We start from the raw sequence: 18369 nt of genomic DNA, 5'->3' as shown, positions 1-18369 counted from the left end.
TAAAGCCATAGTCAAAAGGTTCACGCTATTTTACGTGAAACTGCAAGGTGACGTTGCTAAATCCCTCTGTTCCGTATTTTGCGTTCCTTTTCACACTACATTAACCTGTTTTCTGTGGGAAATATTACAAAAAAACAGAGCAACTAAAATCTATATTCTAAAGTCTATATTCCAGGCTAAATGGGTCTATATTCTAGGCTTAACAGGTGCATAAAAAGCATCTAAACGGTTTTAGCCGCCATTGACGGGTGTTTAAAGCAAATCACAGTAATATAAATAGAGAAATTTGGAATCGCATTTAAGGCAAACAGCAAAACTGAAATCCGCATTTATGTTCTCTCTCAAAACGACTACAATAATATACATGAGAATAGTGGAAAACAATTTTGGCCATAAGGGGGCGTTACATTTGAATGAAATTTGACGCTAACGGACAGTTGATACCCACGCAACCGCACCCCAGGTTGCTAGTGGACTAACTGGTATTCGTCTATTAATTATTGACTCCAAATTCCAATTTCAAAACTTCACTAAATTCCTCAATATTTCTTATTTCTCTTAATTTTACCAACCTTTCTAGAAAAACTACTCCTCCCAAATACGCCCAAAAATCGCCTAAAAATTCACAAAATACCCCACAACACAGATTCACGATATGATGATAGGGTTTTTGGCTTTCTTGAAACGCGAACGAGATATTTTCATTAAAGCCATGTCAAGTAGCGGAAAAATGGCGTTCAGGTGTAACGCCCCCTTAAGGCCCGGCCTAACGGATGCCACATCGTCCAACATTAAATCCAACATGTTGCACTCGTTTGGCCACCGTGTTGCACGATGCTGCATGATGTTGGATGATGTTGAACGACGTCTGATTTCCATCAAACATCGCCTTCAAGAGCGTCCAACATTTCTTTTGTCCTTCGGTGTAAACAACAGTGTTACATTCGTTTGGCCACCTTCTTCAACATTGTTGGAACGCGCGCATGCCCACCAAGCTGACTTTGCGGGTATCTGTATCCATGGCGATGATTTTATGTTTATATTTGCTTCGCTCGGTATTCAAGCTACAGTATCATCTATGGCGTCGAATTGACAATGTTTTGAATCTCTCAACGAAGAAAGCTTAAACACAAACGATCTCTCTTTAAATGGCAACTGAAAGGGCAAAGGAGTAAGTGGAGATGGTCCGATGAGATGGTCTCGCGCCATTTTTAGGCAAACCAATATGGCGCGGGTTTGTTTTCTAAGGATTCTGGGTAGATTTTGGTCCCAGACCCTTGAATCTATGTGTTGCATCAAACAGGTTGGCCACCTCGCTCAACGCTGTGCAACATCGTCATACAATGTTGGATGATGTTCCAATCGTTTGGCCGACCTTTATATTGTTAACACAAACCTACTCAATTTTGCTGAGAAACTGAAAACAGCCAGCGAAAAATGTAGCATAAACACGGTCATGTAGTTAATTATTCCTCGCATTTGCCGTAAACGTAATTCTAAACTTCTCCAATAGAACCGTAAAATTCCGGAAAATATCTGCCGTTGGCAGAGAACATGAATCTTAATCTCTTCTATTGGCGGGAATTTTGCATTTTTTTAAAAACTGAGATTGACTGTCATAACGCCCTGTTAACTGCCGAATACTCTTGAAACTCGTTATGAAAGCGAGGCTAAGGTCAAAACTTTCCATATGAAAAAAAGTTTTGTTTTTGTTTTTCTCATATTAATATAAAAAACTTCTCTACACTTAGCCTCGCTTTCGTGATGAGGTGCAAAGCAATTCGGAAATGGTCTATACTGCTAAGGCCAATGAGTCATTCATCAGTCACTTCCCGAGGGCCGTCTTTAAGTTTTTGGCCACATGTTATATTGAGCTTTGCACTCAAATCTCTTACCTACAGTCTTCGTCCCCCTTGACCAGGGGTCAGAGAACGAGCGTTTCATCAAGCGTGCGCACGCAGTAAGGCACGAAGTCTCGAAGTGCGATTGCTTCACACCCGTAAAAGTCATACGTTTCGCACGGACCGTAAATATTGCTTACAGTCCTAATGCATATCGTGAATCTCGTCACATCAGCGTAATGTGAGCGGTGAATGTCAAATGTTAAACGTACGGACCGTCACCCTTTCTTACAGACCGTTGCTTAACCAATCACAAAGTGCAGAAAACGCAATATTATTTTCGACAGTAATAAACTAGCGAGAACTAGCCATGGAGCTGTGGTCTGGCTGGGCTCTTGAAGATCATATCCATAACGCTCCTTTGTCTCTCAACTTCGCTATCCAGGTCCTGGTCGTTGTGCGTGTTTTCTAACTCCTCATAGCCACGTCTATCTACAACTGTGTTCTGCGCACCGGTGCAGCACCTCAGACGCCATTGGAAGAAGCGCACGGCCTTGCAAAAGAATACCACAATTGTATGAATGAGCGCAATGACAAAAAGAACCACGGAGATAAACATAATGCATCTGTATGCGTTTTTATCCTCCACAATTTTCGGGACAATTTGCATCACTGCTAACATACATAGAACCAGCAGGTACAAAGACTCAGTCAGATTTGCCCTTGATAGTATGTAAGGATGGCTGTAGCTATGGACAGCCAGGATCATTATGCACACGACGATCATAAGAATCTGAAAAAAAAGGAAAGAAAAGAAATATCTTAAAAAATGAGAATCGTATATTATTCGGTCAGTAACACAGGCATACTCGGAAAAGGAATCTGAGTTCTCCTATCAGGAGTCGAACCTAAGACCTTCCGATTACTAGTTAGGAGGCTCTATCTACCACTGAGCTACAGGAGACTCGTGGGAGCAAAGGCTATTAAACTAGGTTTATGGGACAAACATTCTGTATATTGCTAGGGTTGGAATATCAATTTGTGGCATATGCGCAATGGATTATCAATAATAGACCTTTATCACGCGGCGGCCATGTTGAGTCTCAGTAGAATAAAAAGCCTTGTTTTTGCACGGCAAGCCTCGCACTGAATTCGCCTCTGGCCGAGGCTTGCCGTGCGAAAACAAAGCTTTTTATTCTACTGAGACTCAACATGGCCGCCAAGTGACAAGGGTCTTTTATCCATTTACTCCAGATAGTGCCATAAAGCGCATAATGGTATAACATAACAGCTTAACGGTATGTATATGTATTGAATGGAAAACTGCTACCAAAATGGTCGAGTAGATGTCTACCAGTAAAAGGACAGGAATTTGACCATCCATTCTATCCGTGATATGGTTGAGCACCACCAAAACATTCCAACAAGTTTTTTCTTAACAAACTACCTTGCTATAAAGTTTTCAGTCACATTAATCCGTGCACTGAGCAGTAAAATAACTTCAAAAACTCATTAATAATTCATTAGCCCATTGACCTATCAAATGGTTGCTAGTACATCACGTGCAGTGACTTTATATCGATATATCTCCTCCTTATTAGTATGCGGTGTTTTAGCAGCTGATAAAACACTCCTCATTTGTAAACGGTGTTTCAGCAGCTGATAAAACACTCCTCATTAGTATGCGGTGTTTTATCAGCTGATAAAGCACTCCTCATTAGTATGCGGTGTTTTTCTCGTATGATAATTTCCAACGTTCACAAAAGCGTCATTGTTATGAACTCTATTGACACACGCTTTTCCAGGAATGTTTTTGAAGCCGTTCAAAAAACTCGCAGCACATGATTTATCCTGTCAAAACAACTCGGCAGCGCCTCGTGGTTTTAAACTCGATAAATCAGTTCTGCTTGTTTTTTAAACATTACTTCGCAACTACAGAAGCTATGACAATGAGGCTTGGAAGTTAGACAGGGCAAGTAATTCATGTTAAGGTACCATATAGTCACCCACAAAACCCCAACCCTAACCGTCCATATAGTCACCCTTACCTTCTTAGATAGTACCTACAAAGGTGTTTCCTTTGAGGTCCACAACTAGAAGTGATAGCATATGACGTGGTTATTATGTCATGATTGCCAACTGGCAGCTATCTTGGATTTTTGGACTTCCCCAAAACTTCAGGAAAGCGCCGAAATTAAGCGAAAATAATAAAGGAACACTGATATGAGCTAAAATAAAAAAAAGTTACAGTAAGAAAAGCAATTTAAAAAGGTATTTTCCATTTTCTTTAAAAAACTGCCTGTTAAAAATTGGTTGGTATGACAACATCAAAATCAATGAACACTAATCGACCACATCAAATTTCCAAAATAGTCCTGAAGTTTCATGGCGTTTGCGCAAAACATTTAAAAAAAGTTATTCAGGCTCAAAGTCGCCCGCAGGTAGGATTTTGGGTCAAAGTATGTATCATCGAGACCACAACGCTTACTGTTTCTTACCTTTTTAATCTGCAAGCTGGGAACTAAGGCAGAAATGGCAACCACCACTATTCTACGGCCTAAATCCAATGCCCACCACGAACGGCACTCGAGGCGCAAGCCGTTGGTCAATATGTTCATATACTGAGGACCGCCAAGTCTCCAGTATCCGTTGGTTACAAGAAAAACCAGTATGGGTGCAGGAATAACCAGTAAGACCAACACCACTACAGCGATGATTCCTAGAGGTAGATGGTCACCATGGAAGCATTCATTCGTGCCGTCGTAGAAAAAAACGCGTTTGTCGCCAACTTTTGGACAATTCAGGATCAGAAAAGAAGTTTCGACGAGATAGTTGTAAACGAAAAGAAGTAGAAGCCAAAATGACCGTAGCATGGAGTGGTCACGAAGGTTAAACTTCAAGCAGTTATTTCTGCTGAGTAGGTAAGCCAGTAGAAAGACGAAGATGACTAACAGTGGAAGCACATAACCAAACGCGATGGAGTATAAACTGCTTATTCCTTGGAGAATACAGGTCTCGACCAGGAAGATTAACGGACCTCCAAAGTTGTTTATGTCCGTCCCCAGAAACAGATATCCCCTTAACTCGCTGCCATAATCGAAAATAAAAGGAATTACTTGGTAGAAAAACAGGGGTCCTCTTAGTTCGCTAGAGATGCCGGGATTGAGCCAGATGATAAGCACACACAGACCGAACACAATTAGAATGACTACTCCCACTATCCATCCGGGGTCTTTGCATTTTATACACTTGCTCCATCTGTCCAAAATAGCCAAACAAACCAAACCACAATATTAAACACGCAAATAAATAATGTATCAGAAATATATGACATGATAGGATGGGATAGGATATGATATGTTGTGATATGATATGTCATGATATCATATCATATCATATTATGTGAAAGGAAAGGATACGTCATGGCATGATATGATATGATAGGATAGGGTATGTTATGGCATGACATGATATCATATCATATGATAAGGCATGACATGACAAAGTATGATGACCGTATGATATGATGTGATATGGTATGATATATGTCATGACAGTACATGGTATGACATGACATGACATGACATGACCTGATAGATATGATATGAAAATGATATGATATATTGTTGGGTATGGTATGAATGGCTGATATCCCGCCACTCAAGCCACTCAAAACTATGGATCTGCATTATCCAATGAACCAGATTTTAATAAAATACAGTTTGATATACTACAGTACATTTTTAAGAACTGGATCATTGGAGAGTGCAATTCGGCCATGGAATATCATCCATTACTTGCCCGGGGAATAGATCTGGTAAGAGTTTTGTTGCGTTTGATAAAAGCATTATTTCACTCGCCAATCTTGGATATCATTATGCGATGAATAGAGCCAGCGCGGTGCTACGCATGCGCGCCACGCTGACTATCTATTATCTAATATCCAACACGGGCTTGAGGAATAAATGTCAAGTGTTCGCATAATATGATATATATACCCCTTACTAACGGTGTTCGAAGTCCGTACTGTACGTTACGGACCGAGTTATTTCGCGAGTTTTTTCAACGGGAAAAAACGAGGATCCGTTTCTTGCAGTACGGACCGAGAAAACGATTATATCTCTGAGGTTAATCGGGCAGGCGGGTAAGGAAACTTTCAAATTTAGCGGGCCGTACAGTGAAATACGGCCTGTAAAATTGACCAATCACACCGCGCGTACTAACTGAGAGATAGAACAAAAGTTATTACAAACTGGATTATTGGCAGTGCAATTTCAGATTTTGACTGGCTTAGTGCCTATGGAATATCAGCCATTTAAAAGCTGGATCGTTGTATAATGCAATTTGAGCGATTTGATTGGCCTAGCGGCCTCGGTATATGAGGCATTATACCATCTCCGAGAAACAGAGACCATTCAATTGTCTTCTTATTGTTCTTGCAAAGCGAAATCAGCAAAATCTAGCAATATTTCTAGATTGTTTTTAATAAAACAATTATTCCACTCACGCTTGTTGGATATGAGATGATAATAGCCAACTCGGCGCTACGCGCCTCGTTGGCTATTTATCATCTCATATCCAACGTGCGTTCGTGGAATAATTGTTAACTATACCGTGCAATGAAACTGTCCGTGTGTTGGTCGACTCTTACGAAATTAGAGAGCTAGCTGCTAGCCAGTTGGGGGAGTCGAAGATGCCATGAACATGCTAATTTAAGGCTAGGAAAGGGGCTTAAGGGTGACTATACCTTATTCTTACTAATTTTCGCGCGTACTTAATTTCGCAAAAATTCGGGAGACGAATTTCGCGAGTATTAATTTTCGCGATCGCAAAAAAAAAAAAATGGAGCAAAAGTGTACCGCTAAATTTCGTGATTTTGACAGTGTTTTGTTGTCTTAAACCCTAAACTGAGGGCACTTGTCACAAAGAATAAGGAAATACTGGCAAATGTCCGGCTTAATTTAACTTCAAGAAGCCTACAAATGGAAACTTTGATGACTGTACTAAAGAGGTTTCGGCCGAATTTCAAACCGAAGAAAATTGTGAATAGGAGGAAGAGTGCTAGTCGTAAACCGTAAACACTGGAAATATTTTTTTAAAGCCTGATAGTTACAGTTTTAATTCAGAACAATTCACCGCAAGGCCCGGTTAACTAAGAAGATTTAAAATTCTTATTGTTTTGTTATGCGATATGGTATTACATTTCGCGCAGTCTTTTTATTTTTTCTTCGTGAGTATTAAATTTTGCGATTTTTGTGAAATCGCGAAAATTAGTAAGAATAAGGTAAAGTATCATTATGAATTGTGACGAGAGTATAGCTGTCATTACCTTAATCCAGCACTGGTATTTTCCGCGCATTTTCCACACATCCGTCCCTCGCGATTTTTGGAGCACTGCTCATTAATGTCATCTGGATTGAATAAACATCCGGGTAATCCTGGTTTGCGAGTGCATTTGCAGTAAAGGAATGGGCAGAAATATGTTACCAAAGTTCCGGCATCTGAGATGTTAGCCCAGTAGCCCTCTTTCAGGTAAATTGTTCTTCCATTCTTGCCACATCTGTGGTTACAAGGGCAGAAAAAATAAAGATCTATATAGCCGTTTAACTGTTACACTCTTATGAGTCCAATGGGAACCCACGCTTTTATGAATTAAGTATATATAAAACAAGTAGTTATCAGAGATTAGGGGGGTGCGTTCGACGACACATTCGACTTGTTGACACAAATGCAAGCGTGACACAAGTCAAAGTTTGCAAATGTTTTGTATAGATCTTTCCTTTGTTACTTCATTATTTTATTTTAATCTTACACACTTCATATTCGGAGATACAAGCACTGATTCTCTTGCTACTCTATAATCCAAATCGAAATAAAGTTTCTACCTAATTATCTAAAGTAACCCCTCCGCTCATTCTTCGGGAGGGAGGGAATCAACCTAAAAACGACATTGTTGTAAAAAAAAAAAAAAAGTAAAAGTGGAATCACTTTAGACGAACACAGCACTTAATTGACGTGCTTGAAAAGATTTTGCGTATTCAAGATAACATAATCAGTAGAGCTGGCGATAGCTACCTAGCACATGCGGCGACCAAGAAACCTCAACTAACAAAGTGCTGAGTTATCAAAAATCTCCTGAGTCTTAAAGGGGGACTGTCACGGCGACTTTGCTGTGTATTGGTCGAAACTGGTCAAATGTTTGACGTAAACATTTTTGCTAACATGAAATTGCTCTTAGAACACCGACAAGAAAATATTAAGGATTTCTCCTGGCAAGAATGAGCTATAATCTGTTTTTAGCGTCTACTCTAAAATACACAAGAATCAGGGCTCAAAGTTAGCGACCAGATGGTCGCATATGCGACTAGATTTTTTATTTTGCGCCTAAAAAATTTTATGTGATCGCACTCACGCTCCTAAAAACGCCCAAGCTCAGTGCGCCTGAATCGAGGCCACTTTGGTTCCTCACCTGACAGTTCCCGTGTACTCTGCCTGATTAACACGAAACAGAAGCTTGAAATGATAAATTCAAATGTGGATGTAACACAATTAGGTTCCAAATAAGAAAGTTGTACCGTTTTTCTTACATCAGTGTGTGTTTTATTTGTTGTTTACCCAAGTCCATTTCTTGTCCGTGTTTCATCCCACCCCAGACTTTACCCCAGACTCTTCTCGGTTATGTAACCGCACCGCTGACACGTACGTACTAGTAAAGGCAACCTTCTGAAACACGTGCTTCTCGCGCAATAGGCCATTTCCGAGTTGCTGTGAACCTCATTATGAAAGCGAGGCCAAGTGCAAAGTTTTTGTTATGAAAATTAGTTTTCATTCATATGCAAACAAAACTAATCTTCGTATGAAATGTTTTGCACTTAGCCTCGCTTTCATAGTGAGGTTCACAGCAACTCGGAAATGGCCAATTTAGTTCGCTTTTTTTGTGCCGATATTAAACAATCTGGGTTAAGAGACTTTTTTTTCTTCAAGGTAAGAACAAGTGTTACAGCTAAGTCAAACGCTGTCAACAATGCAATTATCTATTCTCTTTTTCGAAACACTCATTTACAAAATGAAAATTTATTCTCAAAAAGCTGCCCGCTGCCTTCCAACACATTTGACCCACTTCCAGCAGTTGTGAAGTGGTTAAACAGTGGACAGAGATCAAGGCGAGCTAACCTTGCCTACAGAAAGTAGCCAAATGAATTAATTTTAGTCGGGTGATCCGTGGGACTTGAAGGATTTCGTCTGATCGAGAGGATTAAATGACGTTATTCTTTACCTTCGTTTTGTCTTATTATCTTGTTGAACGTACCATAACATGTAATATTCAAAAAAATGGAACAGTATTATTGCGATCTCAAACGTACGGTAAGAGACTGAAAGAAACAAACACATGACTGAAATAAAAGATTACCGTGCTGATTAACGATCAGCAAGCGAAAATAAGAAAAAGAAATTAAGAACGTTTCGGTGTCGTCATGACACCATTATCAACGATCACTAATAAAATGTCTGAAGCTTCTGATTTTTCTTTTTGGTGCTACCAGTATTTTAAGTTGTACTCCTAAAATTTTTAGCTGTGCGCCTAAAACTTCGGAAATGCGCCTAGAAATTTACACCAGGTAGCACAGGTGCTCCCAAAGCCAAAAATAAACTTTGAGCCCTGAAGAAGGACTTGAAAAAAGTGGCCAATTGTTTTCAAGTTGCAATTCATTTCCATCCTAGCCATCCGTCGCCAAACATAATTAATACTAGTTTCTGTGCACTAGTAGGGTTATTGTTAACAAAACTGAACCATTATTTCAATGATTCCATCGTTTCAATGGTATTTTTTGGCCACTTAAAGTGACACCAAAATAGGTAACACTGCCCCTTTAAGCCAGGTTGGTATGCTTTGGAGGAAACTGTTGACAGTCAAACCAGTCTCTTACCTCTGAATAGCATCCAGTTGCGTATTGCAAATACATTTTAGAAGATCTCTTGAGAATACAAAACCAGGACGGCATGTCTGGAGTTCCACGTCAAAAGAATTACCATTCGCCAGCGCAGAATATATATCTCCAAACTGCATCTTTCGGTTCACTCTAACTTCTTTGTTCTTTATTTTATTATAGAACGCTTCAGATACGCGAAATGAAAACGGTGTAGTTTTATTTGGAAGGAGGACGTACAGGATATTGTCAAGTAAAATTTTCGATGTACTGTTTACTTGAAAGACTTCTGAAATAAGAATTGAAGAGATAACTTCCTGTCCGAACTCGTCAAGCGCTTGCAGACTCAGAGGATATTTTTCACCAGGGCTGATCTGAAATAAAGTACCAGAAATACGGACAGGTTAAAAACATCGCGAAGAAAGGATGGAGTGAGGGAGAGAGTTACAGGGGAAGGAAAAAGAAGGTAGAAATAAAGCAGGCAAGGAAAGAGGAAGGGAAAAGAATGGAAAGGAGGTGAGAGGAAAGAGAAGAAGAAAGGAAAGAAGGGCGGAAGGGGGAAGGAAGGAACGAGGGAATGAAGGAAGGAAGAAAGAAAGGAAGGGAGGAAGGAAGGAAGGAAGGAAGGAAGGAAGGAAGGAAGGAAGGAAGGAAGGAAGGAAGGAAGGAAGGAAAGAAGGAAGGAAGGAAGGAAGGGAGGGAGGGAGGAAGGAAGGAAGGAAGGAAGGAAGGAAGGAAGGAAGGAAGGAAGGAAGGAAGGAAGGAAAGAAGGAAGGAAGGAAGGAAGGAAAGAAGGAAGGAAGGAAAGAAGGAAGGAAGGAAGGAAGGAAGGAAGGAAGGAAGGGAGGGAGGGAGGAAGGAAGGAAGGAAGGAAGGAAGGAAAGAAGGAAGGAAGGAAGGAAGGAAGGAAGGAAGGGAGGGAGGGAGGAAGGGAGGAAGGACAGAAAGGAAGGAAGGACGGGAAGGAAGGACGAAAGAGAGAAGGAAGAATGGAAGGAAGAACGAAGGGGGGAGGGAAGGAAAGAAGCGAGGAAGGACGAAAGGTGGAAGGAATGAAGGAAGAGAGGAAGGAAAGAGTATTGAAGGAAGTAACAGAAGATAACAAAGCGAAGAGGTAGAGAGATGAATAGAAAAAGTTTGAAGAATATACCTTTAAAGATTCGTTCTCTTTCTTAATCCACTGAAAACTTTTGGTATCAGTAGCTATGTCATACTTAGAACTGTTCACATCGTTCATGTCTTTATTCCAAGTAAGCGAGTTGTTTTGGTATACAAAGTTACTAGACCAGCGCAGAGCCTTATGCACATCATGATGAGGAGTTTCTTCATTCCACACACAGCGCTGAAGAGATGAGATGTAAATAGCAGCTCCTTTGATATTACTCCTGTTCTCAATGAATGATACAGTGGTCTAAGGAGAAAACACAATTTTGTTAAAAAGCAGCAGGCTTTACATTGAAGAGTAAGCAACTCCACGTCAACAAAGTCAATAAAATGCAATGGTTATGAGGCCAGGCAAACTCCGGTCCATTATAGTGGATATCTGTTCGGAAGGCTTTTTAAAATTGCTTCAGAAATTCAAATTTTCTTCGACAAAATGGTATCTCAAAATTTTGTAACACTAGAAAACTAATTCGTTTTGCTTTCGAAGGGGCAAATATCTCGATTAAAATTGAGAAGTAAGGTCAGCTAGCAACAGCTCGTAAATTCGGGAAATAAGATTGGACTTCGAACAACTTTCTGCGATTTTTTAGCTAAACCATCCGAACAGATCAAGCTCTATGAGCCTACACAAATATGTTTTTAAAAGGCTACCAAACTTTCTGGAAACACAGATGACGACATTTCCAGTGCTTGTCTTTAAATGATCTTATTGGATGCCCCTGAAACTTCTCTGTTGCTGTTTTTGGTAGACACTTTGACCTAAACGGTACGTAAACTACAACATATTTGCAAATGCGTTGGAGCAACAGGCCAATAGAAACGTTCCTGATAAGATATTAAGCCGCAGTTGAACGTCAAAACAAAAGATTGTGTACGGTCCCGGCCCTTCGGATATAAATTGCATCACCATTAATTACATAGCAAGGTTCAAAACCAATCCCTCAATTACTGAACTGTGACTTCAAGACGTGCTAAGCTAGAGACTGAAATGGAAAAAGGGGTGTAAGGGCACTCAGTTTCTGGTACTGGGCCCGGATTGCTGATTGGGTGTCACAAGAGGGTTGAGTTTCTCTTAGTCAGGTTTGCTCTCATCTTGTTTCGAGGCTTTCAGTTAGCTCCTCTTGACTAATCTTCTAATTTCTTTTCCCCGCAAAAGCTAACAATTCTCAATTAAAATCTTTTCCCGAAGAGCAAAGCCGAAGATTTCCACAAATGCGGTCTCTGATAAGAACTGATTATGTAGAAAAAGCCCAGCTTTCCAAAACTGCTGAAAAACACAGTAAGGAAATAATGTCCGAGACCTTCATTTGACTGGTGCTCACACTTTGGCATTTTCTTCTCAGACGAGAAACACCTAGTGTACTGCTCTATAACCATTAAAAAATTGTCACACTTTAGGGTTTTCTCTCCAGACACAAAAGCTCAAGGTACACTTCAGAGTGTTATTTAGTTCACTAGACTACCTCCGTCGGAAAAATGTAATAGACATACCTGCCATTTTGAAGGAGGTCGTTCTGGATCACTATACGCAAGAAAACAGTTTGGATTGTTCACGTGTATTAACTCAGGCATGACAGGTGCCAAAACACAAATAGCCCCGCCCAATCCTCTGGCTTCATTGCCTAAGAAGATCAGTTCACTTTTAGGGAAAAGCTTGATTTGACTTGATAGAACGAGCATTGCACCACCGTCGGATCCTGTGTTGTTGGAAAACGTCAGTTTTCCGTTGACGGATACTACGCAATCCTGGAAAACAGCCGCCCCAGCTAAAAGGGAAAAAAATCAAATTATGATATTTTTTCAGCGGATTTACAATCGAAAAAAAATCATTTTTGCTTGCTGATTAAGGTTTTCTGTGCGATCGGTTGTTGGTTCTATCACTCAAATTTCAGAGAAATATGATAAAATGCGCCGGTTAAACTTCGAATGAAGAGCCTAGAAATATGACATACGTGAGAAACGATTAAAACTATTAGAATGTACCACTAAGTGAATTGGTCAAATTCTATGTTGCCTGAGACCATTCAACGATGATTAATTGTTATCAGGTATTTCACTGCGTACCTTTGTAGATATCTTAGCTTAAGTTTAAAAAGGATGCAAAAACTGGCTCTTAGAATCGTTTTTGGTTATGATGTACAGTTAGAGACGGGCAGGACAATGTTAAAACTCATTTGATAACATTCATACATTCTTCCAACCATCCATCCATCCATCCATCCATCCATCCATCCATCCATCCATCCCTGATTAAACTGCCATGGAGTAGAAGATAGGGCACTTACGTGGCTCAGATCGTATTTACAAGAAGTGTATTTACAGCAAGTTACGTAAATGCGGGAGTGACCTCGTCAATGGCAAATGTAACATGTGGAGTTCCTCAAGGCTCCATTTTGGGTCCCCTACTCTTTCTTGTATACAGATGTTTTGACAAAGGTTGTCCAAGAAAAGCGTAAAAGCGTACACAACAATGCGGAAAGGTAACCTGGGAAATATCCAATAAATTTCAATACAAGCTCAGAATCCATAATGCCTCGATCGTACAGCGAAGACTTGAGATGGCAGGCAATATGGATTCTGGGCTTTTGTTGAAATTTATTGGGTATTTCCCAGACTACCTTTCGTACGCCTTAACGCCTTGTTTGGACAACCTTTGTCGAAACAGCTGTATGTAAAAGACTTTCTCAAGTCTCCGTAGATTACGGAATAGATAGATTGCTTGCTGACGGCACTGATTTGACTTTCTCGAGCTTCAGTTTGGCGCCTTTACAGGATGAAATGACCAAAGATCTTAAGGAAATTACAACGTGGCCTTCTGCTAATAAGCTTACACTAACTGTTTTAGAAACGGACTTAATGGTAATAGGCTCAAAACACAGAGTAGTGACGCTCGAAGGAAATTTGACACTGCGCTTAAATGATGTAGAGTTGCAGCAGGTGAATCCCATTGATTGCCTTGGGACCCCCTTGGCTTTAATACTGACGAACATATAGGTATTCTAAGAAAGGTTTATAGGTCATAAATTGAACCCTACTTTACCTATTGTTGTATTGTTTGGGACTCTACAGGTGAGACCCAAATTGAAGATCATCTTCAAAAACTTCAAAACCGCGCGGAACAGATTGTTACTGGTGCCTCATATTTAACACGATCAATCTGCTGTGCTTGATCAACTAGGCTGGTCGAATTTAGCCGAACAGCGACAATATCAAAAGGCCATAATGATGTCTAAAATAATCAATGGCCTGACACCGTCATATGTTTGACATGACATCTTTACTCGTACTTATTTACTTAGCGGTTATGGGTTACATTCTTCCAGGATGAACATTGAGCACTCCAAAAATAGTACTATTTTAAAAATAGTTTTGCATTTACGAGTGCTAAATTTTGAAACAATCTTCCAATTTCTCTCAAAGAAGAAAAATCCCCAGATATTTTTAAGAGTAAACTGAAGTTATTTCTACTATCGGCATCAACAAATTGCCCAAATAATTCGTAATTTCTTGACCAGTGTATACATGTCTTTAACTAATCTATAAACGGATTTTATGTCAGCCAAATCTTATTTTTTTTTGTTTTGTTTTATAATTTGATAAAATGCCGTGTTTGTTTGTTGGTGTTGCAAGAAGTAAGTCTCCTTGGAATTACCATTGGCCGCCAGGAAAGTTAAATTGAAACGGCACTTAAACAATTTGAGTCCCAGTGATCAAAAGTGTCTAATGCTTTTGTAGCATTTTTTCTTTAAGTAACGTAGTGTAACAACGCATTGTAATGTATTGTAACTCTATGGTCAGTAGAGGCTTGTAGTGCTTTGTATTCTGCACTATTTTTTTGTGTTACCTAGTGTTGTTAATAATGTAGTACCGTTCAGGATTGTAAATATTGTGTTATGTAAATCAAATAAAACTAATTAAAAAAATATACTGACTTTTTCTTAGTGACCTTTCAATTTTTATTGACACTTAAACCGTTTCTAAGAAATGAAATCTAAAACTAAACGATTTAGTATGGAAAACAATTTCCGCAGTAAAAATGGAGCGTTAAATAAAGGCATTAAGGCTGGTTTTCACTAGGACATAAGCATAAGCGTAAGCATAAAGATAAGCAAGTGAGAACACTAGCTACATAAGCAGAAGGACAGACGCACGCGCAGAAAAGCATTTCTTGACGGATTTCTCGATACCAGCTCCCCTCAATGTTAAGCAAGTTGGCGGACGAAACGGTTGACTGCCTTGTGCTTTGCTTATGTCGTCCCTGTTCTCACTGGTAAAAACGGCGACATAACCTGACATAAACACAAGCATAAGCACAAGAAGAACGAACTTGTTCGTTCTTCTTGTGCTTATGCTTATACCGCATGTGTTCTCACTTGCTTAAGCGGCGTTTGAGCTTAGACTGCTTCTGCTTATGCTTATGTCCTAGTTAAAACCAGCCTTTATACTGAGGATACAAAGCCATAATGCGCAATTTCTGAACAGGTTCTCACTCAGTTACAGGCTTATACTAACCAAAGATCACTACTTCGACTAAAGTTCCAAATCCTTACCTCCGAAATTCTGCTGAAAAATATTCGATCCAGTAAACTTCAAGTTAACTCGATGACTTGTAAAAGGCCTCGTGCGGCTTATAATTGGCATGTAGTGGTTCTTGATGGTGCAGTTAATAAATTCTGGTGTGACACCCACGATGCTGCCGTATGGTAACGCTGTTGTAAAACGGATTGCGGAGCTATCGTTCCCGTGGTTGTTGCTAAATGTAACATTGTCAAACCTAGCAAAGAAATTGAAAGGAAAATGTGAATAAAAATTATCGTATAGAGAAAAGGGAAGCAAATCATCTTTCATGATAACCAAATAGTCACAATCACAGACTACATGCAGTATAAAGACCTATAAAGCTATACCGCGAAACTGGATTCAGCGAGTCCTCAACAACAACAACAACAATATTTATTAACTCACACTTTAACTAGTTACCGAGGATCGTTATATACATCACAGGTTAATTAAAGAGAATAATAAGAAAAGTAATTTAGGTAATTTGAGCCCAGAGGCTAAAGGAACCGTAAGGTTTTCGAGTTAACCTCTAGTAACTATTTACAGTTAATTTTGATAAAAAAAAAAAAAAAAGGAGCAACGAAGAAGAAAGAAACCAGACCCAGTTAATAATGCTTTCGCTCTGTGTGTGTCAGATCCAGTACCGACTGACATTGCCTGTTCCCTATAAACGAGCCTATAAACTACCCACGGTTACTGCATGTGGTATATAGCCCGTTTCGTTTCACTCTTTACGGTGGCTACATTACCAATTAATTCTGAAAGCAACTATTTTGTCTCCACTCGTCCACCGACGCAGCAACACAATTTCTTAGAAACTGTTTGTGGCATTGTTTTGTTATTATACTGTTAGTCCTTGTTTAGGTGAGTGAGTGAGTGAGTGAGTGAGTGAGTGAGTGAGTGTGTGAGTGAGTGAGTGAGTGAGTGAGTGAGTGAGTGAGTGAGTGAGTGAGTGAGTGAGTGAGTGAGTGAGTGAGTGAATGGTTGAATGAGTGAGTGAGTAACAGTAACAGTAAATCTTTATTGCGTCTTAACACTGAACTGGTATAAAAATATCATATTTAATTATAGTTTTTGAATTTAGGATGTCTTTTCCCTTCTGAAACATTAAATATGTGTATTTACCTACTATTTTTGAAGTGGTTTGATTGAGTGAGTGAGTGAGTGAGCGAAATCCTAGGTTATTTAAGTTCACAACAAACTCATTTTTATAAGAACGTTGAGGCTGAAATTCACCCAGAACATGCTAAGAACGTACCCAACCTGAGTAAGAGATAACTATAAAAGCGTTTTTATTCATTTGCATCGAGCTAAAACTAACTCAGTAAAAACACCTTCGCATAATGGCATTGCCAAAGGAATTTGACACGACACAGCACTTTCGTTTCAACCTCAGCCGGAAAATTACACGTTCTTATAAAAGTGGGATTAAAGCTGTAAAACAGCAGTTTCACTTGGTGCCATTTACTCAGTAAAACATCAAGAACTTTTCCGGTTTAGAAGTTTTGGAAATTAAGATGCCTTTGTAATTGCAACCGATTCTTACCTCAAGAAAGACGTGTTCGGCTTTACTTTGAAACTCGTGAGAGACACGCTCATTCCTGCTCCTCGCTTTGACCTGTTTTCGCTGAATATGCAATTTTTGAAAATGGTAATGAAGCTAGACGCACAATTCCATTGGGTGAACACCAGACCCCCTCCATGTTGCCCTGCGATGTTCCCTGTAAATGTAGAATTCGTGACCGTGATCTTGTTTCTTATGGCCATGTCGAATTGTGGGAAGAAAATTCCACCTCCATTCGTTGCAGTATTTTTGAAAAATGTAGAATTTTCTATCGCAACAAGACAATGCTCCACCATTCCTCCGAAGGATACAAAAAGGCCTCCACCCCCTGATAACAGCCTGTGTGACACGTTATATGTGGGCTCCACGTAGTAAGGCGAATCGTCCATTGTTGCAGCGTTGAATTCGAAGATAGAATCTTTGATTGTTAAAGATACATTTTTCACGTCGTGAAATAAGAATCCAGCGCCTCCACCAGCCGAATTAATACCTGCCTCGTATTCCTCGCTTATATTAAGCCTATTGGAAGTATTATTCACGAAGGTACAACCTTCAATTGTCACTCCACTATTAAAGGCGTTTATTCCAGCTTGTTTATTTCGCCTGAAAACGCAATTCTTGAAGATGACATCAACAGAGCTCCAGATTAGCACAACAGCGGCGAGGTCAGGTCCACAGTTTTGGAATTCGAGGTTCTGAAAGTGAATATTCCTTGTCCTATTTACCTGTTTACGAGTTCCAATATCAAAACCAGCAGATTTATTTTTGCACCTAATCACAGACAGATTACTTGATTTCAAATAGACGCTTTTCGCTTCGCTAGTCTGAATAATATTGATGCGTTCCTCCAAATAGTAAACTTCATCTTCAATCAAAAAGGTGAAAACCGTTTCATTGTAGTGTTGTAGGTCCCGGAGAGCGCCCTGTGCAAATCCCAAAGATTTGCAAGGTATCGTAGCATTCCATTCCCAACAAGACGAGTTGTCATGTCCTGTTTCGGAAACTCTGACTACAAGAGCGGCTGATAAGACGCCTTTCCATATCAAACCGAACAGGCAACGAGCCAGGCACAAGCTGAAAATTTTCATCTTTACAGCAACCTATAAGTGAAGGGATCTACAGCTTTTTGAAAGGCCCAGATGTCGAAGTAGATGAATATGCTGCCCAGTTATTGAACAGATGGAACTTACAAAAACGTTTGGTTTCTACAGGTCTCAGAACTTGTGACTTTTATGAGATCCAAGTACAGAGACGACGACAAAGGAAGGTTTTATTTTACAATACCACATGAGAGTCATTCCACTTCTTTCGA

The 18369-nt window shown here is 39.8% G+C and overlaps 1 protein-coding gene across 1 annotated transcript; it reads right to left on the bottom strand.

Moving 5' to 3' along the window:
• Window positions 1–51: 51 nt before the first annotated feature.
• Window positions 52–18282, bottom strand: LOC146465061 (uncharacterized). Its single transcript, XM_085128975.1, has 8 exons — window positions 17040–18282; window positions 15484–15707; window positions 12425–12699; window positions 10920–11180; window positions 9770–10143; window positions 7171–7401; window positions 4340–5099; window positions 52–2634 (listed from the first exon to the last, which is right to left on the bottom strand). Exons 1-8 carry the CDS (start codon window positions 18143–18145, stop codon window positions 2206–2208), a joined length of 3660 nt encoding a protein of 1219 aa, XP_084985101.1. The 5' UTR covers window positions 18146–18282; the 3' UTR covers window positions 52–2205.
• Window positions 18283–18369: the final 87 nt, after the last annotated feature.

Source organism: Pavona decussata, unplaced genomic scaffold (genome assembly GCF_977016875.1).
Source record: "Pavona decussata unplaced genomic scaffold, jaPavDecu1.1 SCAFFOLD_157, whole genome shotgun sequence".
Classification (NCBI taxonomy): domain Eukaryota; kingdom Metazoa; phylum Cnidaria; class Anthozoa; order Scleractinia; family Agariciidae; genus Pavona; species Pavona decussata.
This window is presented reverse-complemented; position numbering and strand designations above follow the sequence as displayed.

Excerpts from the sequence above, each read along its gene's own strand:
- LOC146465061 (XM_085128975.1), bottom strand. The coding sequence starts at position 18,145 with ATGAAAATTTTCAGCTTGTGCCTGGCTCGTTGCCTGTTCGGTTTGATA. Across the intron at positions 10,144-10,919 it reads AAGAGAACGAATCTTTAAAG|ATCAGCCCTGGTGAAAAATA; the intron begins GTATATTCTTCA and ends ACTTTATTTCAG. Across the intron at positions 2,635-4,339 it reads CCAGCTTGCAGATTAAAAAG|ATTCTTATGATCGTCGTGTG; the intron begins GTAAGAAACAGT and ends CTTTTTTTTCAG.